Source organism: Tasmannia lanceolata, unplaced genomic scaffold (assembly GCF_043159265.1).
Source record: "Tasmannia lanceolata isolate RefF3 unplaced genomic scaffold, GAP_Taslan_0.1 ptg000002l, whole genome shotgun sequence".
NCBI lineage: Eukaryota > Viridiplantae > Streptophyta > Magnoliopsida > Canellales > Winteraceae > Tasmannia > Tasmannia lanceolata.
In genome coordinates this window covers 53,663,346-53,683,683 of record NW_027518679.1, presented here as the reverse complement: position 1 = coordinate 53,683,683, position 20,338 = coordinate 53,663,346, and the positions used below count along the sequence as shown (strand labels likewise).

At 40.5% G+C, this 20,338-nt stretch overlaps 2 protein-coding genes across 2 annotated transcripts; one reads left to right on the top strand and one right to left on the bottom strand.

The window, feature by feature from the left end:
* Positions 1–2,271: 2,271 nt before the first annotated feature.
* On the top strand, positions 2,272–14,628 carry LOC143893054 (ras-related protein RABH1b-like). The gene is made up of 8 exons (XM_077398010.1): positions 2,272–2,283; positions 3,579–3,692; positions 4,601–4,800; positions 8,265–8,328; positions 9,017–9,158; positions 9,515–9,626; positions 12,155–12,245; positions 14,051–14,628. Exons 1-8 carry the CDS (start codon positions 2,272–2,274, stop codon positions 14,195–14,197), a joined length of 882 nt encoding a protein of 293 aa, XP_077254125.1. The 3' UTR covers positions 14,198–14,628.
* Positions 14,629–16,677: 2,049 nt separating this feature from the next.
* LOC143886943 (uncharacterized) lies at positions 16,678–17,796 on the bottom strand. Its single transcript, XM_077391115.1, has one exon. The coding sequence runs from the start codon at positions 17,513–17,515 to the stop codon at positions 16,844–16,846; it is 672 nt and encodes a 223-aa protein (XP_077247230.1). The 5' UTR covers positions 17,516–17,796; the 3' UTR covers positions 16,678–16,843.
* Positions 17,797–20,338: the final 2,542 nt, after the last annotated feature.

The following is a 20,338-nucleotide window of genomic DNA, read 5'->3' as shown; positions in this document are numbered from 1 at the left end:
GGCCGTCCCAAGATAGCATTATAGACCGAGGTGGCCTTCACTACCAGGAAGTTAACCATGGCGAACGCTTGACATGGTGAATCTCCGACAAGAACAGGGAGCTCGATCTGTCCTACCACTTTTACGACCTCTCCGGAGAAGCCGAACAAATCTGAGTTCGCCGGCCTTAGACGGTCGTCGCCTATCATCATTTTCTCGAAGGCATGGTAGTATAGAATATCCGCTGAGCTCCCGTTGTCCACAAGAATTTTCTTTACCTCCCAGTTAGCAACGAGCATGGTTAACACCAATGCATCGTCGTGGGGCAAAATAAGGCTGTCCAGATCTGCGTCCGAGAAGGAGATCTCATTCTCCGTTCTTGACTTTTTGCTGGTTGTGTGAACGGCGTTAACTTGCCATGCATATGCTTTTCGAGCAGCAGAGGAGGTGCCCCCAGCGGCTGGTCCGCCCATGATTGTATTGATAACCCCCCTTGGTTGAGATCGGGGTGCCTCAGGCTGCGCGTCGGTGACCTGAGAAGTCTTATCCTGAGGAGGGGGCTGCTGTGATCTTCGAGGGCTACGGCCCTGGGGACTCTTTCCTTTGCGCTCTTGGGTGCGGCCGTCATTCTGGATGTATTTTTTCAAATAACCCCGGCTGATCAGCTGCTCAATTTCTCCCTTGAGCTGCCAGCAATCCTCTGTGTCATGGCCGTGGTCCTTGTGAAACCGACAGTACTTTGAAGGATCTCTTCTGTTTCCCTTGGAGATCATTCTGGGCGGCCACTTCACAAACTCCTCCTCACTGATTGCCGCCAGTATGTGCTTTCTAGAGGTATTGAGAGGTGTGAAGTTCTCTTCTCTTCTCTGAGGGGGTGGAGACTTCTCTTTCCTGGGAGGTTTATCCTCCCTACGCTGTTTAGGCAGATTCTTCTCTTCAGAGGTTATCCTCCGGTTTGAATTAAGAGCTGCCAGTGTTTCTTCCACTGTTATGTACTCTTCTGCCCCGGCCATGAGATCCGCCAGTGAGTGCGGATTTTGCCGAGCCACCGCTCGACGAAAATCATCAGATCTTGCACCGGTGAGGAGTGCGTTCATAGCCGCTGAGGGATCTAAATTGGGCACCTGTAGTGCCTCCCTGTTGAAGCGGCGGACGAACACCTTCAGGGGTTCATTATCATCCTGTCGCAAGGCCATCAGGGATGCAGTCGTTTTCTTCGGCCTACGGCTACTCATGAAATGGCGGACCAGATCCTCTCCAAAATCATCGAAATTGTTGATGGAGTTTGGTTTGATCCTGGAGTACCAGTCTCTTGCCGCGCCAGTGAGCGTCGTTGGGAAGGCTCTGCAGATGAAGCCGTCGGAGGCGCCGTGGAGGAGCATCATTGTTCTAAATGTCTCCAAATGATCCACGGGATCGGTAGTGCCGTCGTACTGAGGGACGGCAGGCATTTTAAATCCTCTGGGTGCTGGAGCACTCAGGACATCACTAGTGAACGGCGTTCTGCTTGAGAACGCTCTGGAGGCGGGCCGGCTCTGATCCTTCGCCAATTCCTCTATTCGGTGGTTCATCTCCTCCATTCTCTGTAGCAGCGGATCCGTTCTGCGGTCTGGGGACCTGATTCTTCCCACAAATGGGCTTGCCGCAGAACCGGACTGACTTTCCGGACTCCTACGACGAGGCCGAGATTTTGCCGGTGGCAAACGATCTTCGTGAGGCCGGCGCCTCTGCGTGGAGCGAGACCGCGATCTTTCGCGGTGATGAGGTTCTGTCTGGGCGTGCCTCACTATGGGGCGATGAACTTGTCTAGCGGAGTGATGAGTTCTGCCCTCCCCATGACGTGATGACTCTCCCCTGTGGACTCCTTGGGCAGATCGCGGGGCCTCTGGAGGAGGTGGAGGGGGTGCTTGAAGTAGTTGTTGGTACTGACCAACAAGGGCCGTCATCTGCTGGAAGAGGGCTTGGACCTGCTCCGAGGTGGGCACGGGATTGTGATGCTCCGAGCGAGGAAGGCTTTGGTCGGCAGATGCTGCCACTACCATCGAGGCGATTCGACCGCTCCGGGTCCTACGAGGTAGCGACCGCTCCGGGTCCTACGAGGTAGCGCGGCTTGGTCGTTCTGCGCAGAAGCTAACCGCGCACTCTTGCGCCCTGCCATTTTTGTAAGTGAGATATGTAAGAACAGCTTTTAGTTCTTGGTCCCACGGATGGCGCCAATCTGTTAGACCAAAGATCGGTAACAGGTATAGCAGTGGCGTAAGAACTGAGAGCGAGTGACGAAAGAGGTTGAGTATGGGTCCTGTGGTGAGTGCTTAGTCCTGCACAAGGCAAACGAGGTCAGAAGACCATACCGGATTTTACTCCGGACAGGTCCTTCGACACTCAAGTCAGTATGAGCAAGAGTGAAGGGAAATGTCAGAGTTTTTAGGGAGAAGAGGGTTTTTTAGCATTACCCATTAGTCTGAGCTTTAGTCCCCTATTTATAGGGAAGATCTGTTGAGGTGTCCTGGACAGGTGTCCAGGACAGGTGGTGGTCTGTGAGAGGCTGGATCTCACCTACTCTGGGACAGGTGGCCGCCTGTGAGAGGCTGGATCTCACCTACTCTGGGACAGGTGGCCGCCTGTGAGAGGCTGGATCTCACCTACTCTGGGACATGTGGCAGCCTGTGAGAGGCTGGATCTCACCTACTCTGGGACAGGTGGCAGCCTGTAAGAGGCTGGTGTTTTCACACCCCATCACTGTTCAATATTTCTATAGAGTGACCTTCAATTTACGATCTTATCACTCTAAGGTCCCGTTCGTTTCAGATTGTAACCTATGGTGAGATTATGTCAATTGATTACGAGTCCCAAACTTATTATTGGAAGTAATCGGATCTAAACCATGTCCAATAGACTAACTAATAGCATGTAAATTACTAGGGAAATGTTATCAGCACTAGTATTTTGATGAGGGCACTCCTCGCTTTATTAAAAGTACGGTATGGACCGCACCATAGGATGATCCAAACTGTCCATTAGATGGACCACAGCCTAAATAGGTTGTGCCCCAAAAATCACTTCTGTAGGTTGATCCTAACCCTCCGATCTAAATGTTAGAGGGTTGATCCGAACCCACTATAGATTGGAGGGTTAGGATCAAACTATGGAAATAATTTTTGGGCCACACCCTATTTAGGCTGTGGCCCATCTAATGGACAGTTTGGATCATCCTATGGTGTGGTCAATACCGTACTTTTAATAAAGTGAGAGTGCCCTCATCAAAATACAGTAGTGCGGATAACATTTCCCAATTATTATTATGTTATCATTGTAATATTGTCCGTATATAAAGGGCATAACTGTCTTTTGTATAAAAAGGCAACCAGATAAACAAGAACTGGTTGGATTGCAAAATATTTGACAGATATTAATTCTCTCTGCCCACAAGTGTTGTTGTCGTTCCTAATTTTGATTTTAAGAACCAGAGCGAAGTCCCTTAGATGAACGGCCTGAATCAATCAGTATCGGATGTGTTTCAATGAGGGTATTTGCTAGGCCATATCACGGGAATCCATTTCGCGGCTCACTTTGGCAGTGGACAACCGCCACACATATAGGCTCCCGTTTCTCCTCTAGCCCAATACAAGCTGGTATTTTTGGGCGATCAGTCCGTAGGAAAGACAAGCATTATCACTCGGTTTATGTACGATAAATTCGATAACACCTATCAGGTAAAGTAAAATGTAGTGTTTGATCCTTTTCTTGAAAGTTTTGGACAAGATCCGGTTAGAATAATTTTATCATGATCGATCTGATTGTTCAGGTTCTAAAATAGTCCATTTTCGTCGAATTAGCTACTACTTATGCCGAATTAGCTACTACTTGTGCCGTTTCTTTGATTTGTCGTCGATTATGGATGAGATTATTTCGGGTTACGTTTAGGTTTTTAAAATGCTTCATTTTCTTGCATTTTTTTCGTCTATTATGGATGAGATCTAGGGTTATAAAATACTCCACTTTCTTCGAATCAGCTACTAGTTATGCCGTTTATTGGATTTGTAGTCGATTATGGATGAGATTCAGGGCTTCATTTAGGTTCTAAAATACTTCATTTTTTTTGTCGAATCAGCTACTACTTATCCCGTTTCTTTCATGTTTCGACGTTTCGTCGATTATGGATGAGAATTAGGGCCCGTTTGGATGCAGAGAAGATTTTGATTTGGATTTCTCACATTTGCAGCCCTTTTTGCATTGTAATTTGGATCCGATCAAATTCTTGGATTTCCAATTCAGCACCTGAAAGTGAAAAAAATCAGATTTCCAAATACGCTGTGCAAATAAGAAATTGGAAATCCACAGATCTGGCAGTTTCCTTCACCCTCTTTGCTCCTCAACCTCTCCCTTCCAATAGGAAGTACCCCCCTTCCCTCTCTCTCTCCCTCAACATGAGCTGCTGGATCTATTCATTTTGTATTCAAAACTCAATTCCAAATCCAAATACAATATATGAGGTATCCAAACGGGCCCTTAGGGTTTTTAAAGCCTTTGTTCTCAGTTCTTTTTTTTTGAACGTCATTCGTTTCCTGGCAAGGCTGTTTGCTGTTTATATTTGATGTTCTCGACCTTGAATTTTGTGCAGGCTTTTAATTTCCAGCTGATCCTGACCCGAAACCTACTTTTTAGGAATTTCAGAATGAATTATAGTTTTCTTCATCATGGTTGTATACTTGTATTTGTATTCTTACATGAATGTGATTCTGGTGCCTATATCTCCTTCATTTGGAAACGGATGGCTTCAATAATTTGTGCTGCAACATCTAGTCCTTGGACTGCTTATGGGTGTTTTTGATTTTTAGTAAGGAGAATATCATACTTTGTAAACAAAACTACTTTTATTTTTTCTGTGGTCTACTGTATTTTTACTGTTTCTTGGGATCCATGACAGAGGCAGCCAAAGGAAATTGAATGGAGATCAAATGAAAATGTGAAGTGAACAGAGCATTCTTAATTTAATCTCCGGCTTCATTCCTTAACTATCGGCGATCCTTAACTATCGGCGAAAGGTTGTGGATAATTTTAATCCCCAGCATGCATTGTTTGAAGAGAGGGTCAAGTTGATCCAGCCAAGAAGCAATTACTTACAATCAACCATAGAAATACAATAGGGATTAGAAAATAAGTGTATGTGGCTCTTCTTGTTCTCTATAATTCATATCAGAGGCTATGCATCAGCGAGTAGAATGTTTCAGGGTCAAATCGGTTGGTTGTGGTTGAGGATTGATGGCGCTTTCTGGCTGTTACAAAGTGGGCACATTAATCCTTGGTTCGTTGTGTTTCAGTTGTTTGGCCATCTAGTGGACAGCGCCTGCCGTCTGCCAATTGTTAACAACTGTGCTTTGTGTTTGTAGCTTATTGATTTTTCTCCTTGTGATTGGGGAACTGCTTTACTGGTTGATCAATAACTGCGTTTATAACTATCATTTTGAAGCTCCTAAACTCTCAATAATATTAGTTGATATTGAATCAAGGAAATCGTAGATGGCCTACTATATTTCATCAAGTATTCATCTTGGGGAATATCAGTGTTTTAAAACTCGGCAACTCGGCTCGGAACTCGGCCGAGTCGACGCGGATTTGCGGTGGCCGCGTTTTGGAGTCCCGGACTCGGCGAGTCCTGGCCGAGTCGTGGCCATTTTGAACTCATATTCCATCCTAACTTCAACCATTCAAAAAAAAAAAGATCAGATTTACAGGAGAGAAACGTACCTAAAGCCGCAGAGAAAACCCTCTGTAATAACCTAACTCATGAAGAAGAAGAAGTAGTTCGTTTTTTACTGGATCTGATTATATGATTTTGTGAAATGATAAATACGCCCCCTTTCATTACCTGAGACAGCCCCTCCAATGTAAAATAGTAGTCATAAATACACTAGAGAGGGCTGTCCCGAGTAAAACCAAGGGCTGATTCGAATAAAACAAAGGGGCAAATATAATTTATTATTTTTTTGAGCAGTGCAGTACACAGTGAAGTTGTCAATTCCAGCCTGACTTTTGCAGCTTTGCTTGTCTTATTCTTTACCTCATTCTGGGTGTCGGTGACAGCCATTTAAGAAGACAAGGATATAATTCTTTTTTATGGTGTAAGCCTTTATAGTTCCTTACTTTTCTAGAAGTACTGTACGGACCACACTAGAGGATGATCCAAACCGTCCATGTGATGGGCCATGGACTGTTTGGATCATATGGACGGTTTAGATCATCCTCTAGTGTGGTCCGTACACTACTTCTAGAAAAATAAGGGACTTTAAGGGCTTACACCATATAAAATCTCCTTTTTTGATATATATTACCTCTTTCTTTTGGTTATTAAAAAATATTTCTAAATTTTCTTACATTTTTAACACCTGAAAAACAAAAAGATAACTTAAACTAAACCTATTCAACATTTATTTAGATGGACCTTCAATTTATGAGAATATGCCTCCAATTAAATCATAATCATATCATTATACTCAAAATTTTTCCAAGAAAAATTTCTCATCAAAAATGTTTTTCTTGCATGTATTTTTTTAAAAATTAGTGGGCTTGCAGTTGGTTAGATGATCTAAACTATTCATTTGTTGGGCCCTACTTAAATGGGTTTGGATTTTGTATTTTTTTCATTTATTTTTTAATAAAAAATAACGACTCGGCAGCGTCAACCGCGTTCTTGGCCGCGTCAACCGTGTCCGCGCCGAGTCGACAAGGATTTTCTTCGGCCACGTTCCGCGTCGAATCCGCATTTTTAAACACTGGAATATCTTTTATTCTGATAAATAGGTCAATGAACTTAAATAGGATTAGAATGTTTGTTTCACATACCACAATGTGGCTTTTGAATTGGGGAGTATGATCAAATGAATTAGCTTAGTTAGGAGTCTTCCTTGGAGAGTTTTGGAGGTTTAGATATCTTTAGTTCCATGTATATTAATAGGGTGGTCGTCGACACTGTAGATGGTTAGTTAACCTAGGCATGTCCATTCTATTTATTTGAATTGGTCTCCTAGTTTAGTGTGGCACACGCTGCTGATGAGGTCATTGATTTTTATTTATTTTTATTTTTTTTGAATGGTGGAGATTTTATTAGAAAGAAAGCAAGGACCGAGTTGGTCCAAACAAAGAGAAGACAACATGAAATAGAAAAGAAATACAAAGAGATGCCCCACCACCGGGTGAAAAGGGAAAAAAAATTTATGGCAGAAGGAAGTCAAAGAACTCCACACCCTCATTCTGTATACCCTCCCTGTCTAGCCTATCGAGCTATACCATTGGCCGATCACCTAACATGATGGTAGGAAATATTAGCATCACCAACCCTATCTTGGATTTCGTCAAAGAACGGCACAAATCTCCAAAGATGAGAGTGGGACCCCTTGAGCCATCGAATAACATTGAGGGAATCACAGTGATGTAATTGCCAGTATTGGATTCGTTTCTTTCTCTCAAATTTGTATGTACCAGGGTTTTACGTTAGGGGGGGGTTAGTGTTTTATATTTGAATAGTTGAGGATGGAGTTGGGGTTTTGCATCGAGGGAGATGGATATAACGTTTCAAACTCTAAGAAAATACGGACACAAGATCTCAAGGGAAATACATGTGATTTTTTATATGCTTCTTAAATTATGAGTCAAATTTATACTGATCTTGATTGGTTGTTTGTCGAAGTTTTCTCTATATGGTGTAAATTTTCATACTTTGTGATCTATATTGTCATGTGAGTACAATCTGCAATTATTTATCTTTCATGCTGCACATAGTTTATTTTCAAGCAATAGTTGTCTTACATTTTTTTTTCTAAATTTATACATCCCTAAATTTGATGGGCAGGCTACGGCATTGATTTTTTATCAAAAACAATGTACCTTGAAGATCGAACAGCGTTTGCAGCTCTGGTAGGATTCACAACTTTGTGGTGTATCTCATCCTATCCATATAAATTAAACATCTGATACTTTATTAGCCTTTGTGTCATTTCTCTGCCCATTATGTGGATCCTTTTTTTTCTTCTCGTGGTATAGCTGGGGTTAGGCAGACCCCTACCTGCATTAATAAAGAAAAGATTTACAGGCGAGTATAAGGGGCTCCGATAGCATCAGTAGCTACAAGATCAACAATAGGGGGAGGAACAGAATGAGGTTCTATGAATTCTCCCTTAAAAAGGCAGGTGGACTTAGAAAGAAAGTCAGCCACTTGATTTCCTTCCCTCCAAATGTCTTTTTTCTCTAAACTTGTAACTATCTTTGCCAGATTGTTTGTAATTTAGGTACAAGGTTCAAAATATCATATCGGTTAGCATTTCATCCACTGGCCAAACCGATATGTATCAGGTGTCTCGATCCTTACGCGTATACTCACAACTTTCTTTCTTTTTTGTTTTACTGAAGTAAGAGTTCGTAAGGTGATACACACAGACACAGGTGAAGAATGAAAAGTGAAATTATAAACGAAATAGTGTTTGTGGAAAATTAGTGTCGGGGAATTTTCCGTGGGGAGTGGAAAGACTCCCCCTATTTCCAAACAGAAACTTTGTGTAATGCAACAAATGCTCTTTGCTGGGTTCCATATACTTATGAGATCAAGATGCCTGATAATCTCTTAACCAGATGGAATCCCATGCATTGCATAACCTGCTGTTCTTTATGGCAGATTTTCTCCACAGTTGCCTGTTTGACATTGTTTGGGGTATCCCTTCCACCTTAGCATGAAAAGCATATTTTTTGTGAACATCGAAAGCTGTGACAAGGATTTTTGCCTTGGCTCAGCAGAGTCGCCACAAATTTTTTTTATTGGGGTTGGAGATTGGGGCACTGACACTCTTCTTCTTTGGATATCTACACATGCATGACTTTTCCTTTTATATTGTTAAGCCATAACTGATGAGAACTAAGCCATGAATAGTGTTTAGATTCTGAAAACTGAGCATTTTAGCACAACTGTATTGGGAGTTGAGACTTGAGACCACAGCATCCACGAGGGGAATGGCTACTATGTATAGTTATGTCATTCACTTGGTGAGTTGTAATTTTTTTTACGAAGATGCCTTATTATTATTTTTTGTTTATTACCCGGGATACAGCTGGTCAGGAGAGATTCAGGAGCCTCATTCCAAGCTACATTAGGGACTCCTCTGTTGCTGTCATTGTATATGATGTTGCAAGTATGCCGTTTTTCTATTTTTTCTCCTGTTAGGATGTTTCATATGCCATTTGTTTGTATCTTTTTTCAAAATTCATGCTTAACATTCAAGTCTAGTCCTTGTTCTATAGCTTCATGCCTTGAGTGTTTTAAAATTATTTTTATTATATATTCTATACATTTTCTAATGGATTCATTTAGCCAACCCCAACTAGTTTGGGACAAAGGCTTTGTTGAGTTGAGTTGCGTATATTCTGTACATTTTCACTCCAGGTTTCTTAAGTTTCTTTTGTAATTTAATCTTCACTTTGTGGTTGCGTATCATTCTTTCAAGCCTGAGGAATTTGCTGATTACCTTGGCCTCCTTTTGTGGTGTAGGCCGGCAGTCTTTCTTAAACACATCAAAGTGGATTGAGGAGGTTCGCACTGAGCGGGGTAGTGATGTTATCATTGTGCTTGTTGGGAACAAAACAGACCTTGTGGACAAAAGGTAATCAAGGTTTCAAATTTCGGTCTCGGACTGCGTTTCGGTCCTCACCGAAACCGAAATTTCGGACGAAATCCAACGAAATCAAATTTAGTAATATTTTATCTCGTACAAACTTTCGACCGAAAGTATGTAATAATCAATAAAATCCAGATTTTTTTGGTGATATCCCACGAAATAAAGTAACGTTTCGAATATTGTGAATTTTGATTTCGGTCTCCACCGAAACCCGAAATTTCGGATTTCGGTTAAAATTTAAAACCTTGAAGGTAATGATTGGCTTTCTCGATGTCTTATTGGTTCTGTAGAAGAATTTATGTGCACTGTCCAAGATGAACGCTGATGATGAATATTCATTAGCTATGTCAAGTTACAATTGAATCATGACTGAGAAAACTATAATTTCAGCATCTTGTGCCCACAAATTTAATTATGACGGTCATTTTCCAAGATTATTTTTTTGGCTTTTCCCCCTTCTCATGGATTTAGTGCTCTAGTCATTGACATGAAAAGCAAATGGTTGTTGGTACTTGGTAGTTAATTAGATACTAAAGAATTTGTATTCACAAAGGAAATGCGTAGTATATGGGTTCCTATGGATGTAAATGGATAGTAGTCTGACAGGAATTAAATTATCAATCGCTTTCTTTTTCTGGATAGGAAATTCTGAAGATGATGGAAACATCAATGTTGTTTCCATTTTCAGAGTATTGTTAACGACAAGGTTTTAAATTTTGGTTCCGGTTTCGGTCACCACAGAAATAGAAATATTTCGGTTTCAGTTGTAAATTTCAGGAGAAATCCTATAAAATCATAGAAGCTTATGGCAACATATGCACATGATAGAATTTTGAGATGAAACTTCGAGAAATACTAGAATAATACGCACTTAGAAACCATCATATAAGGAAGACAACCATCCATACTGGTTTAATACATCGAATGCTTACTGACGTATGCTGTCTGATAATTCACTGCATACAACATTTCACATGAAATTCATATAAATATTTATACATAATACACATCACATTTCATATGCAATTTATATAAATATAATTATGTAAAACATATTGATATCATATACCATTAATGCACTTACGATTTTGGTTTTGGTATGCGTTTCGGTTTCGGTAGGGATGGAAATGGAAACATTTAAGTCATTTCGTGTGGAAATTTAAAACCATGGTTAATGATGGTGCTTATTCTCCATTCATGGAAGAAAAGAATGTCTCTTATTGATATGGTGATCCATTTTTTTGAATGGTGAAGCTTTATTTTATTTAAAAAAAAGAGACCGAAGCTCAACGACCAAGATGGTAAAAAAACAACCAAACAAAAGGAGAGCATCAAACCAAAAGACTTAAGGAGGAAGAAAATCAAACGTCTCTAGCCCATGATCCCCCTCATTATTAGTCGTGCACCACACATGCTGAAAAGTGGTGGTGTTCCCCTCATTTAAGCCAAACACCTCAATGGCATCCACATAGCACCAATGATAGTTGAACCCATCTCTCGCTCGAGGAACAATATGAACCAAGTCACCCTCTATAATAAGAGAATCAAGAAGATATTGATCCACAAGACGAATCCCGATCTTCAGTAAATTAATTTTGTTATTTGATAATGTACGTTCTTTTTGCAAATTTTTCAAAACATCTTGATCTTTAATAAATTCACGGAATATTTAATAATTGGAAAATTTCACATGAAAAGAAATCCTCATGAAAAAATTGCAAAGAATTCAAAGAATGAATGATATCGGGGCCTATTTAATAATTGGCAAATTTTACATGAAAAGAAATCCTCATGAAAAAATTGCAACGAATTCAAAGAATAGCTGATATTAGTGCCTCTTCTTACTTTTGAGGATTGCAATACCACCCCCTAAATAACACCAAAAGAAAATTATAGATCGAGGCTTGATCAGAAACCCTTTTCATTATCGACATCTGTCTGAAAGGACAATTTTTCAATTAATGGAGTATGCTTTTTACTTGGGATAGGAGAGCTATTTTTTAGAGTTACAGTAGTAAGTTGACCATTACTTCTGTTATTAATGCTATTCTTGGGGTCTTTAAAAAAAGAAAAAAGGAAAGCGAATTTACTATTCTCCTGGTTTTAACATTTCGGTTGTAAAGTTTAATTATGCACAACTTTATCAGTAATATTATAATTACCACCATAATGACTGTAGCCCTTTCTTCTCATTCCTCTTTTCTGAATTCAGTCCATGCTCAAAACATGGTAGGTCTGGGTATTTTTCATGTGTATATGTTAGGACAAGCTTGGTTCTTTCATTGATAGCTTCTTTCACTTTAGAGTTTTTGCTGCATTTCTTTAAAAAAGTTTATAGTCCTTCCTTTGGCCATTTTAATAACTTCTTTTCACCTAATTCCTCATCCCTCTTTCACTCCATCTTTAGTTCTTGTCATGGGTGTATCTGGTACTCAAAAGGAACAGATACAACTGAGTTGATATTTGACAATTTTTTCTGTTACGACATTGGGCTCACATTTATGATGCAACAGACAGGTCTCAGTAGAGGAAGGGGAAGCCAAAGCCTACGATTTCGGTGTCATGTTTATTGAGACGAGTGCCAAAGCTGGTTTCAATATAAAGGTGCTCCTCCTGCTTAATTTTTTGTCTCGCATGTGCTAGTCATAGTTTTAAATATCGGAAAATATAGCCCACATTGTTTGGGTGATCCAAACCATTCATTTGATGGGCCTGACAAAGATGGGGTGTGCCCAAAAAATCAGCTCCAGGGGATCATCTTTAACCCTTCGATTTGTGGAGGTTAAAAATGTACAGATTGTGGAGGTTTATACCCGTCCATTTTCAACCTCCACAAATCGAAGGGTTAGGATGATCTTATGGAGCGGATTTTTTGGGCACATCCTATCTATCTCAGGGCCAATCAAATGAATGGTTTGCATCACCCAAACAACCCAGCCCCTCTTGTTTATGGTCGACGGACCAAATAATTAATCTAGTCGATCGACTAGGATGTGTGCGACCGGGGTGTTTGGGTGGGCAGACCCTCAAAATGGAAATAGGTGATATTTTAAAACCATGATGCTAGTATGTTCGTAATTTCCTTGAGTTGGCTTTTTAAAACTTTTCCAGAAAAGTGTTTGATAAATTTATTAAGAAACACAAATTAAAAATGGGGCAGTACACCCCCCATCACTAGCAGATCTCTGCTAACTCCTCCTGTGTCTAGTTCATAAAATGGGATAAGAATCAGCATCAATGGAGGTGTTGATCACAAAGAGCTCATTCAGAATCTGTGCAAGCCTCAATGGACCGTCAGTCCTCCTGAGAGCCCACCCTATTATATTCAGAGAATCCCATCACCCCCTTGACCCACAAACTCCCCCAAAGCCTTTCAAGATTTGTAGCCCAGCTAGCAGTGCTTCGCATCCACATTGGCTGAATTCCAAATCCCAGCAGATCTAGAAAAGCAATCAAAATTTCCCCCTTTTGTCTCTAAATATCCCTGCTGCCCCTGGATTGCCAAGAGAGCACCCGTCAAAGTTTAGCTTGATGGTACTGCAATGGCCAGAAAGCTAGATCTTCCAAACATTTGGATCGAATCAGACTCCTTACACTCAGTTAACACAGTTAAAGGGGAATACAAATGTCATTGGAAGCAAATCCCAAACCTTGCAAAACTAAAAAGTCTTCTTGGGGAATTTCAAAACTGGAAAATCTCCCATTCTTGGAGAGAAGCTAACTCAGCCGCAGATTATTTGTCCAAGACCAATTGTCCCTTCAAAGGTGAGACTTTCCTCTCCTCTGATCTCCCTCCAGATATCTTTGATATTGTTGTATCTGATTCCTCTGGAACTTTATACCCTAGATTGTCTTAATGCTTTTGCTTTCCTTGCTTTGGTTGTGTATGTGTTGGGAGCTTGTTCCCTCACTGTTGGCTTTCAAGCCCCCATGATTTGTACTCCTTTTGCGTATCTATGTATCTGGTAGGGGTCTGCCTAACCCCAGCTTACCCATCAAAATAAATAAATAAATTTAGCTTGATGGTATTGTGGCGTGGTGACCTTTTGACCATATTTGGGAACCATGAAAAATATTCCATGAAATAATCACGAGCCCTACTTAAAATTGGTTATTTGTTTTCCTGATTTTTAGGAGCTTTTCAAGCTCCCCTCACTCCTACCCTCTCAAGTTTCTCCAGCCCTTCTCCCTAACCCCATATTGGCCATCAAAAAAAAAAGTTTCTCCCCCTCTCCTGTATCTCTCACGGCTGGCCCCACGAATATTTCATGGAATATTTTTTTCAAGGTTGTCAAATGACGCCTTATCTGAATGATCTTTTATTTTAAATCTAAACAAGAAAGCTCTTTAAATTGAATAAGAATTATCATGTATTTTCAACTCGAAGTCTAAATAAGTATGTTTTCCAGGCTCTGTTTCGAAAGATAGCAGCTGCTCTCCCAGGAATGGAAACCCTATCCTCAACAAAGCAAGAGGACATGGTCGAGGTGAATCTAAAGGCGACCGGTGGAAGTTCATCACAGTCACAGCAACAAGGAGGAGGGTGTTCTTGTTAGCAGCAAAATTGATGTTTCATTCCTTGTTTCTTTTCAGCCTTACAGCGTGTGTGATTATCTTGGCTTTTCTGTATAGGGCTCCCTCTGTTCCAGTAGGGGATGGGCATTCATCTTTAGCCATGAGAAATGCAGTGGAAAGCTTGGATAAAAATTTATTCGATAGGAGCAACTTTACGTAGGTTGTGGGGGCCGAATTTGTACAAAGATGCATAAGAGCGTTTGTAGAATCATTAGAATTTAGAAATTTGAAATGCAACTGATCTTCAGGTTTGTAGATTGCCATGGCTAAATGCAGAGTTCTTGGGAACATTTATGGATCTTGCACATCAGGCAAATATTAAACTGTAGTTCAAAAATGTCCCCAATGACTTCAGTTTAGAAACAATATCGGAACTGCTTAGTAGCTATTTTCATGGTGCTGGTGCCTGGTATTGTCATCGACTTTTGTGGATGCTGATCGTCTACTTCTTTGTTTCTGCCATTTTCTTTAATTTTCAATGAACAAAGTTCACTGCTCAAAGGTTTTTTTTTTTCCAAGTATAAAACCTGAATCTATATATTGAAGGGCCCTCTAGATAAAAATTGAATAGGGTTGGATTCCAGTTATCTTTTTAGTGTGTATCAAAGTAAAAATCTTTAGAAATATTTATCATTTCCAAACTTCTCTAGAAAATTCTTGCAATCCAAGCCGGGCCTAAACAAATAAGGAATTGATCACAGCAAGAACAACATTCATATCCATTATTCATATCCCAATCCTCATGGTTACCAAACTAACGATCGAGTGGTTTTTGGCTCTGATCACCACTCGGCAAACTACTCCAGCCTATAGAGGATTATATAATGTGCAGTCTATGTACCGATTGGAGGATTGGGATCATCCTATGAAGATGATCTACGGGCCCAACAAAAAATGGACGGTTTAGATCATCCTCTGAAGTGGGTCGTAGTACTTTCTTAAAAATTAAGCACACTCATCATATGAATTCTCTATAGACGTACTGTGCGAAATAATATCCCAATCAATGGCCTATTGAAATCAGGAATCTGCTATGCAGTTTTGCTCAATCCCTGTCGCCGCTCACTTATGCAGGAGAGAACAAACTCACTTTTAGCGGATTGTCTCGCCAAATTGCCTACCAACTCCCTCACTATTATTATGAAAACCTACTGGTTTAAACATACTGTCCACGAAAAAACACTATCGAAACAAGAGAAATTATATGGTGAAAAACCTCACTGTCAAGGGTGCTACCTCCACCGTATCAGTTGTAAGGCCTTACACCATATAAAAACTCATAAGAGAAATTATATCCCTATTATCATAAAAACCTGTGGACAAAAATATCCTATCAACGTACTCGGTATTATCCTTAGGGAAATGTTATCGGCACTACTGTATTTTGATGAGGGCACTCCTCACTTTATTAAAAGTACGGTATGGACCGCACCACAGGATGATCCAAACCGTCCATTAGATGGGCCACAGCTTAAATAGCTTGTAGCCCAAAAATCATTTCCATAGGTTGATCCTAATCTTCCGATCTGAATGTTAGAGGGTTGGGACCCATCTAATGGACGGTTTGGACCATCCTGTGTGCAGTATGGACCGTTCTTTTAATAAAGTGAGGAGTGCCCTCATCAAAATACAGTAGTGCTGACAATCAACATAAATTTAGGGAAGTGATATATTCGTCCCCTTCTCCTCCCCGGGACAGCCCCCTTGTATTCTCCCTCTTTACTCCTCAACCTCTCCCCTCCAGTGGGAAGTACCCCTTCCCTCTCTATCTCCCTCGACATGAGCCGGCGGATCTACTCATTTTGTATTCAAAACTCAATTCCAAATCCAAATATAAAATATGATGTATCCAAACGGGCCCTAAATTTATTACCCGCATAAAAAAGCATATCCAAATAGTAACGGCGTATCCTATTAACATAAATTTAGGGTGATGATATTTTCACTCCCGACCCCCTGCAGTACTTGTACACCCCCTTATAACATGATTTGACATAAAGTTGCCCACTTTTCAAGGCAAATCAGGTTAAAGGGGGTGCGCACGTAATGCAGAGGAGGTGAAAATATCATCTCCATAAATTTACCGTCGACATAAAAACTAGGGAAATGATATTTTCCCTTAAACGGAAAACAGACACCCCTTCCCTTGGATAAATTCACCCCCCGTAACGTTTTTCTTTGCCTTTAAAACTTAGAGAATAACGCACAGCCTTTTTACGTTGTGGAACAACAAATGGACGGTTTACATTGTGCGACAAATATAATTTCTATCTATAGAAAGAAGATGATCCTAACCCTATGAACTATACAAGTTTCCATATTGTATGGTCCTTCTACAGATTGGAGGGTCAGGATCATCCTATTTTTGTGGCACAACATTCTTATGGTGTGGCACAACAAATGGACGGTTTGGATCATCATATGGAGTAGGCCCCATCATACTTTGGTTCACACGGGCACAGATCACATAAAATCTCATAAGATTGAATCATTCATTCGTGCATTTCATTCATTCCCCACCTTTTTGTCTATATTCTATACAATCATTCAAATCATACAACAATCCAAAATCTAGTAAAACTTTAAAAGAAAAAAAAGGCAGGGGCAAAACCGTCAATAGCTAAAATTCACCCGTACCTTCCAAAGTCCGCCAGCTTCCTCGATCTATTGGCACAGACAGAACCACCCGCCAGAAAATGCCGCCGATTCGGGCTCGGAATCTCGCCGGAAAATCCAACCTCGGGACGATTCTTTTCTTTAGGACTTGCCCTCACCAAAGGACTCAAATACAAAGAAATTCCCGAAACGCTACGAGTGTGCCCTCGCCGTGTATCCGGAGTAAGTTTTCGCCGGCCGGTCGGAGTCTCCGATGAGTAATCACTCCCGATCGGAGATCCTTTTCCTTCGTTTTCCTTCCCTTTCTTCTTTTTCCGACGACCGGAGAGGAGAGAAGAAAACCAGGAAGAAGATGATGAGGAAGAAGCCTTACAAGCCCTAGGATCTCTCTCGGATCCTTTGGATCCGAATCCAAATAGAGATGAGATCAACGAGAACGAACCGGTTTTTTTCCGGCTGAAGGTCGGACCGATCTGAGGAGTGCGGTAAAACAATTTCTGCCGGTGACACGTGTCACCGGCAGAGCTACGGCAAATGTAAGGCGAAACAGAGCGAGGGAAAACGAACGCCGGCGATCGATCGGATTTCCGGCGATCGTCGATCAGATCCAAAAGCCTCTCCGTCAGACAAGTGGCACATACGCCCGAACCGCCTTGTTCGCCTGAATGCTGTTTACACCTCATTCTCCTTTTCTAATTTTTCTCTCCTCTCCCATTTTCTAGGAAAAAGAAATTGAGACCTGAGACAAAAACTTAGGTCTCGATTTTCTCTCGATCCGCCCCTTTTTCAAACAAAGAGAAAGAAATTAGGGTTTGATTTTCTCTGAATTTCTCAACACGCTTTGAAAGAAAAAAGAAGCGCTCTGAGAAGTAAGAAGTTTTTAGGGCTCAATTTTGTCTCAATTTCTCCGCCATTTTTTTCGTTGTTTGTTGTGTTTTCTCTTCTTCCTATCCATTCGTCTATTTAAGATCAAATTCATTACTATTGATTTTTTTAATTGACTGGTCAAAGCACGGCCGATATTTTTTGTTTTTTTGACTCAGAATGACTTGACCCAAAGTTAAGAGGGGGTATTTTGGTCAAGTAATTCGGTCGTTATGTGATGCAAATTACCAAAATGATCAAGCTTCTTTAAGCGTGGGACCCAGTTGAGAGGATTTTACTCATTTCAGAAAGCTCTGATGTTGTAAAATCGAGGTTCTAGTTTGTAAATTCCAGGATTTAGAAAATCAACGTATCCACACGGCCTCCATATTTTGGATGCAAATATACCGAGGTAAAGGCAGAAGGACAATTAGGGATATGATCCAAACCCTTCATCTGTTAGATAATGCTATGGATGTACCACACAGCTATAACGTACACTCCCATTTAGATCCTAGGATTTGGACCGATGAAGATGATCTATGGCTAGGTTCTGTTTACACTGTGGCCCATGGAATGAACGGTTTGGATCATCCTAAGAATTGCACCCCACTTTACTTCATGAAAAATAATGGACTTCACATATTGAAAAATCTCCATATAACCATTACTTCACTATGGGTGTCAAAGAATCCACTTTGGATTGGATCCACCTATGTTGTGAAACGACTAAATACTCCAAAAGCTTAAGCTGTTAGAGTTGATGTTGTTTAATCATTTATATTTCAACACTCAGCCTTGACCCCTCTTTTTTGGGGTTGGTCGCACAAGTGGATTTTAATATTAATTAAGGAGTTGTTGGGTTATGAACCCAAAACCCGTCGCGAGGCTCTGATACCATGTAAAAGAATCAATTACTCTAAAAGCTTAAGTTGTTGGAGAAGGTGTTCTTTAATCATTTTGTGTGGCCCCTCTTTTTTTAGGGTCGGCCTACATGTGGCACGTGCGATCCCTCTTTTGTACATGTGAATTTTTAATATCAAGGACTAATTTTAAACTAAGGATCTTTGCTCTGATACCATGTGAAATGACCAATTACTCCAAAAGCTTAAGCCGTTAGAGTTGGAGTTATTTAATCATTTATCCTTCAACACATGTCATAGTCATTTAAAATTCTTGGAAGACAATGAGTGCGACCATGAGTAGTAATTGCGAGGGTGGGGACACGGTGGGCTAAATACTCAAGGTGAATGGCTAGAAAAGGGTGACTCAATAGTTAAGATAGATGAATGAAAAAAAATACTAAAAATAAGAACAGTTCCAAAAATTCATATGCTTTATTTTTACCAAAATACCCCTAAAATAATAATAAAGTTATAAAAAAAGGGAAATGATTTATGAGCTCCAATGTTTTGATAAACATGCGCTTCAACTTTTGTTGTGTGGTATTTAAAGGGTTGTCAGAGAAATAATACGGTTATCAAAAAGCTCTTAAAGCCCTTAAACACCACACGACAAACTTGAGGAGCACATGTTTATCAAAACATTGGAGCGTTGAAATCATTCCCTGAAAAAATAGAAAAGTAAAATAAATTTGGATTTAGGACTGTCCCACAGGCTGTTGTTAGCTGTCTAGATCCAATTGGTAATAATATCAGATCCCATGACAGAATCACAAAATGTGTCCATGGATCCTTAGTAATGTCTATGGATCTCCGAATCTATTAGACCGTCCATGTCCAATGACACCCCTAATAAGTAATAACCACCCAAAAATGTAATATTAGGCGCGTCAGCAGGTAAAAATCTCTTTGTTTTCAGGGAGACTAAATCAACTGGGGTCCCACCTTTGGTTGATCATAACCGTCGATTTGTTAGCACTTGCTTTGGATCTTCCATGGCTCAAAATCAAATTAATCACTAAATTACAATTCCGTTTAATGTGTAGTTTTACTTAAACATTGATAGCAAAAGACTATAAACATCGGCTCAAAATACACATTATTAGATGGTTCAGACAAAAATAGTACAATAATTATCAATGCATCCTTTGAGACGTGGCTCATTAGGAAGGCCTGGAATTTGAAAGAATAAGGGGGGCGATATTTTCACCCCACCCCCCTGTAGGATTATGCGCCGCCCTGGAGGGGGGATAAAAAAATATCTCGCAAGAATAATAGATTACAGTTTAAATTAGCTCTCTCTCTCTGTGTGCTGTGGCAGCGAAAACTTTTGTCTTTTGCACGGGACGGAAAACAATAAGCTTATGTCAGTGAGGTCTCGACGTAGTCTGTCTCACGGAACGGAAAATAATAATAAACATATCCTATGGATGTCTCAGTGACAAATATGCCCTTATTTTATAATGCGTAGTGATATATTCGGCCCCCTTTTTTATTTGGGACAACTTCCTCTAGTGTATTTATGAGTACTCTTTTACATTGGGGCTGTCCCAAGTAAAAAAAGGGGCGAATGTATCATTTCCCTTTTTTTACAATGCAGTTTCTGGCCACCCGTTGTAGCGTAAAAGTGTAGTCATAACTCATAAGCATGGTTTTAAATTGCGACCGAAATCTAAGGGACCGAAACCAAGATTTTCCGAAATTTATTTTTTCGCCATTTACCAAATTTTGGACCGAAAT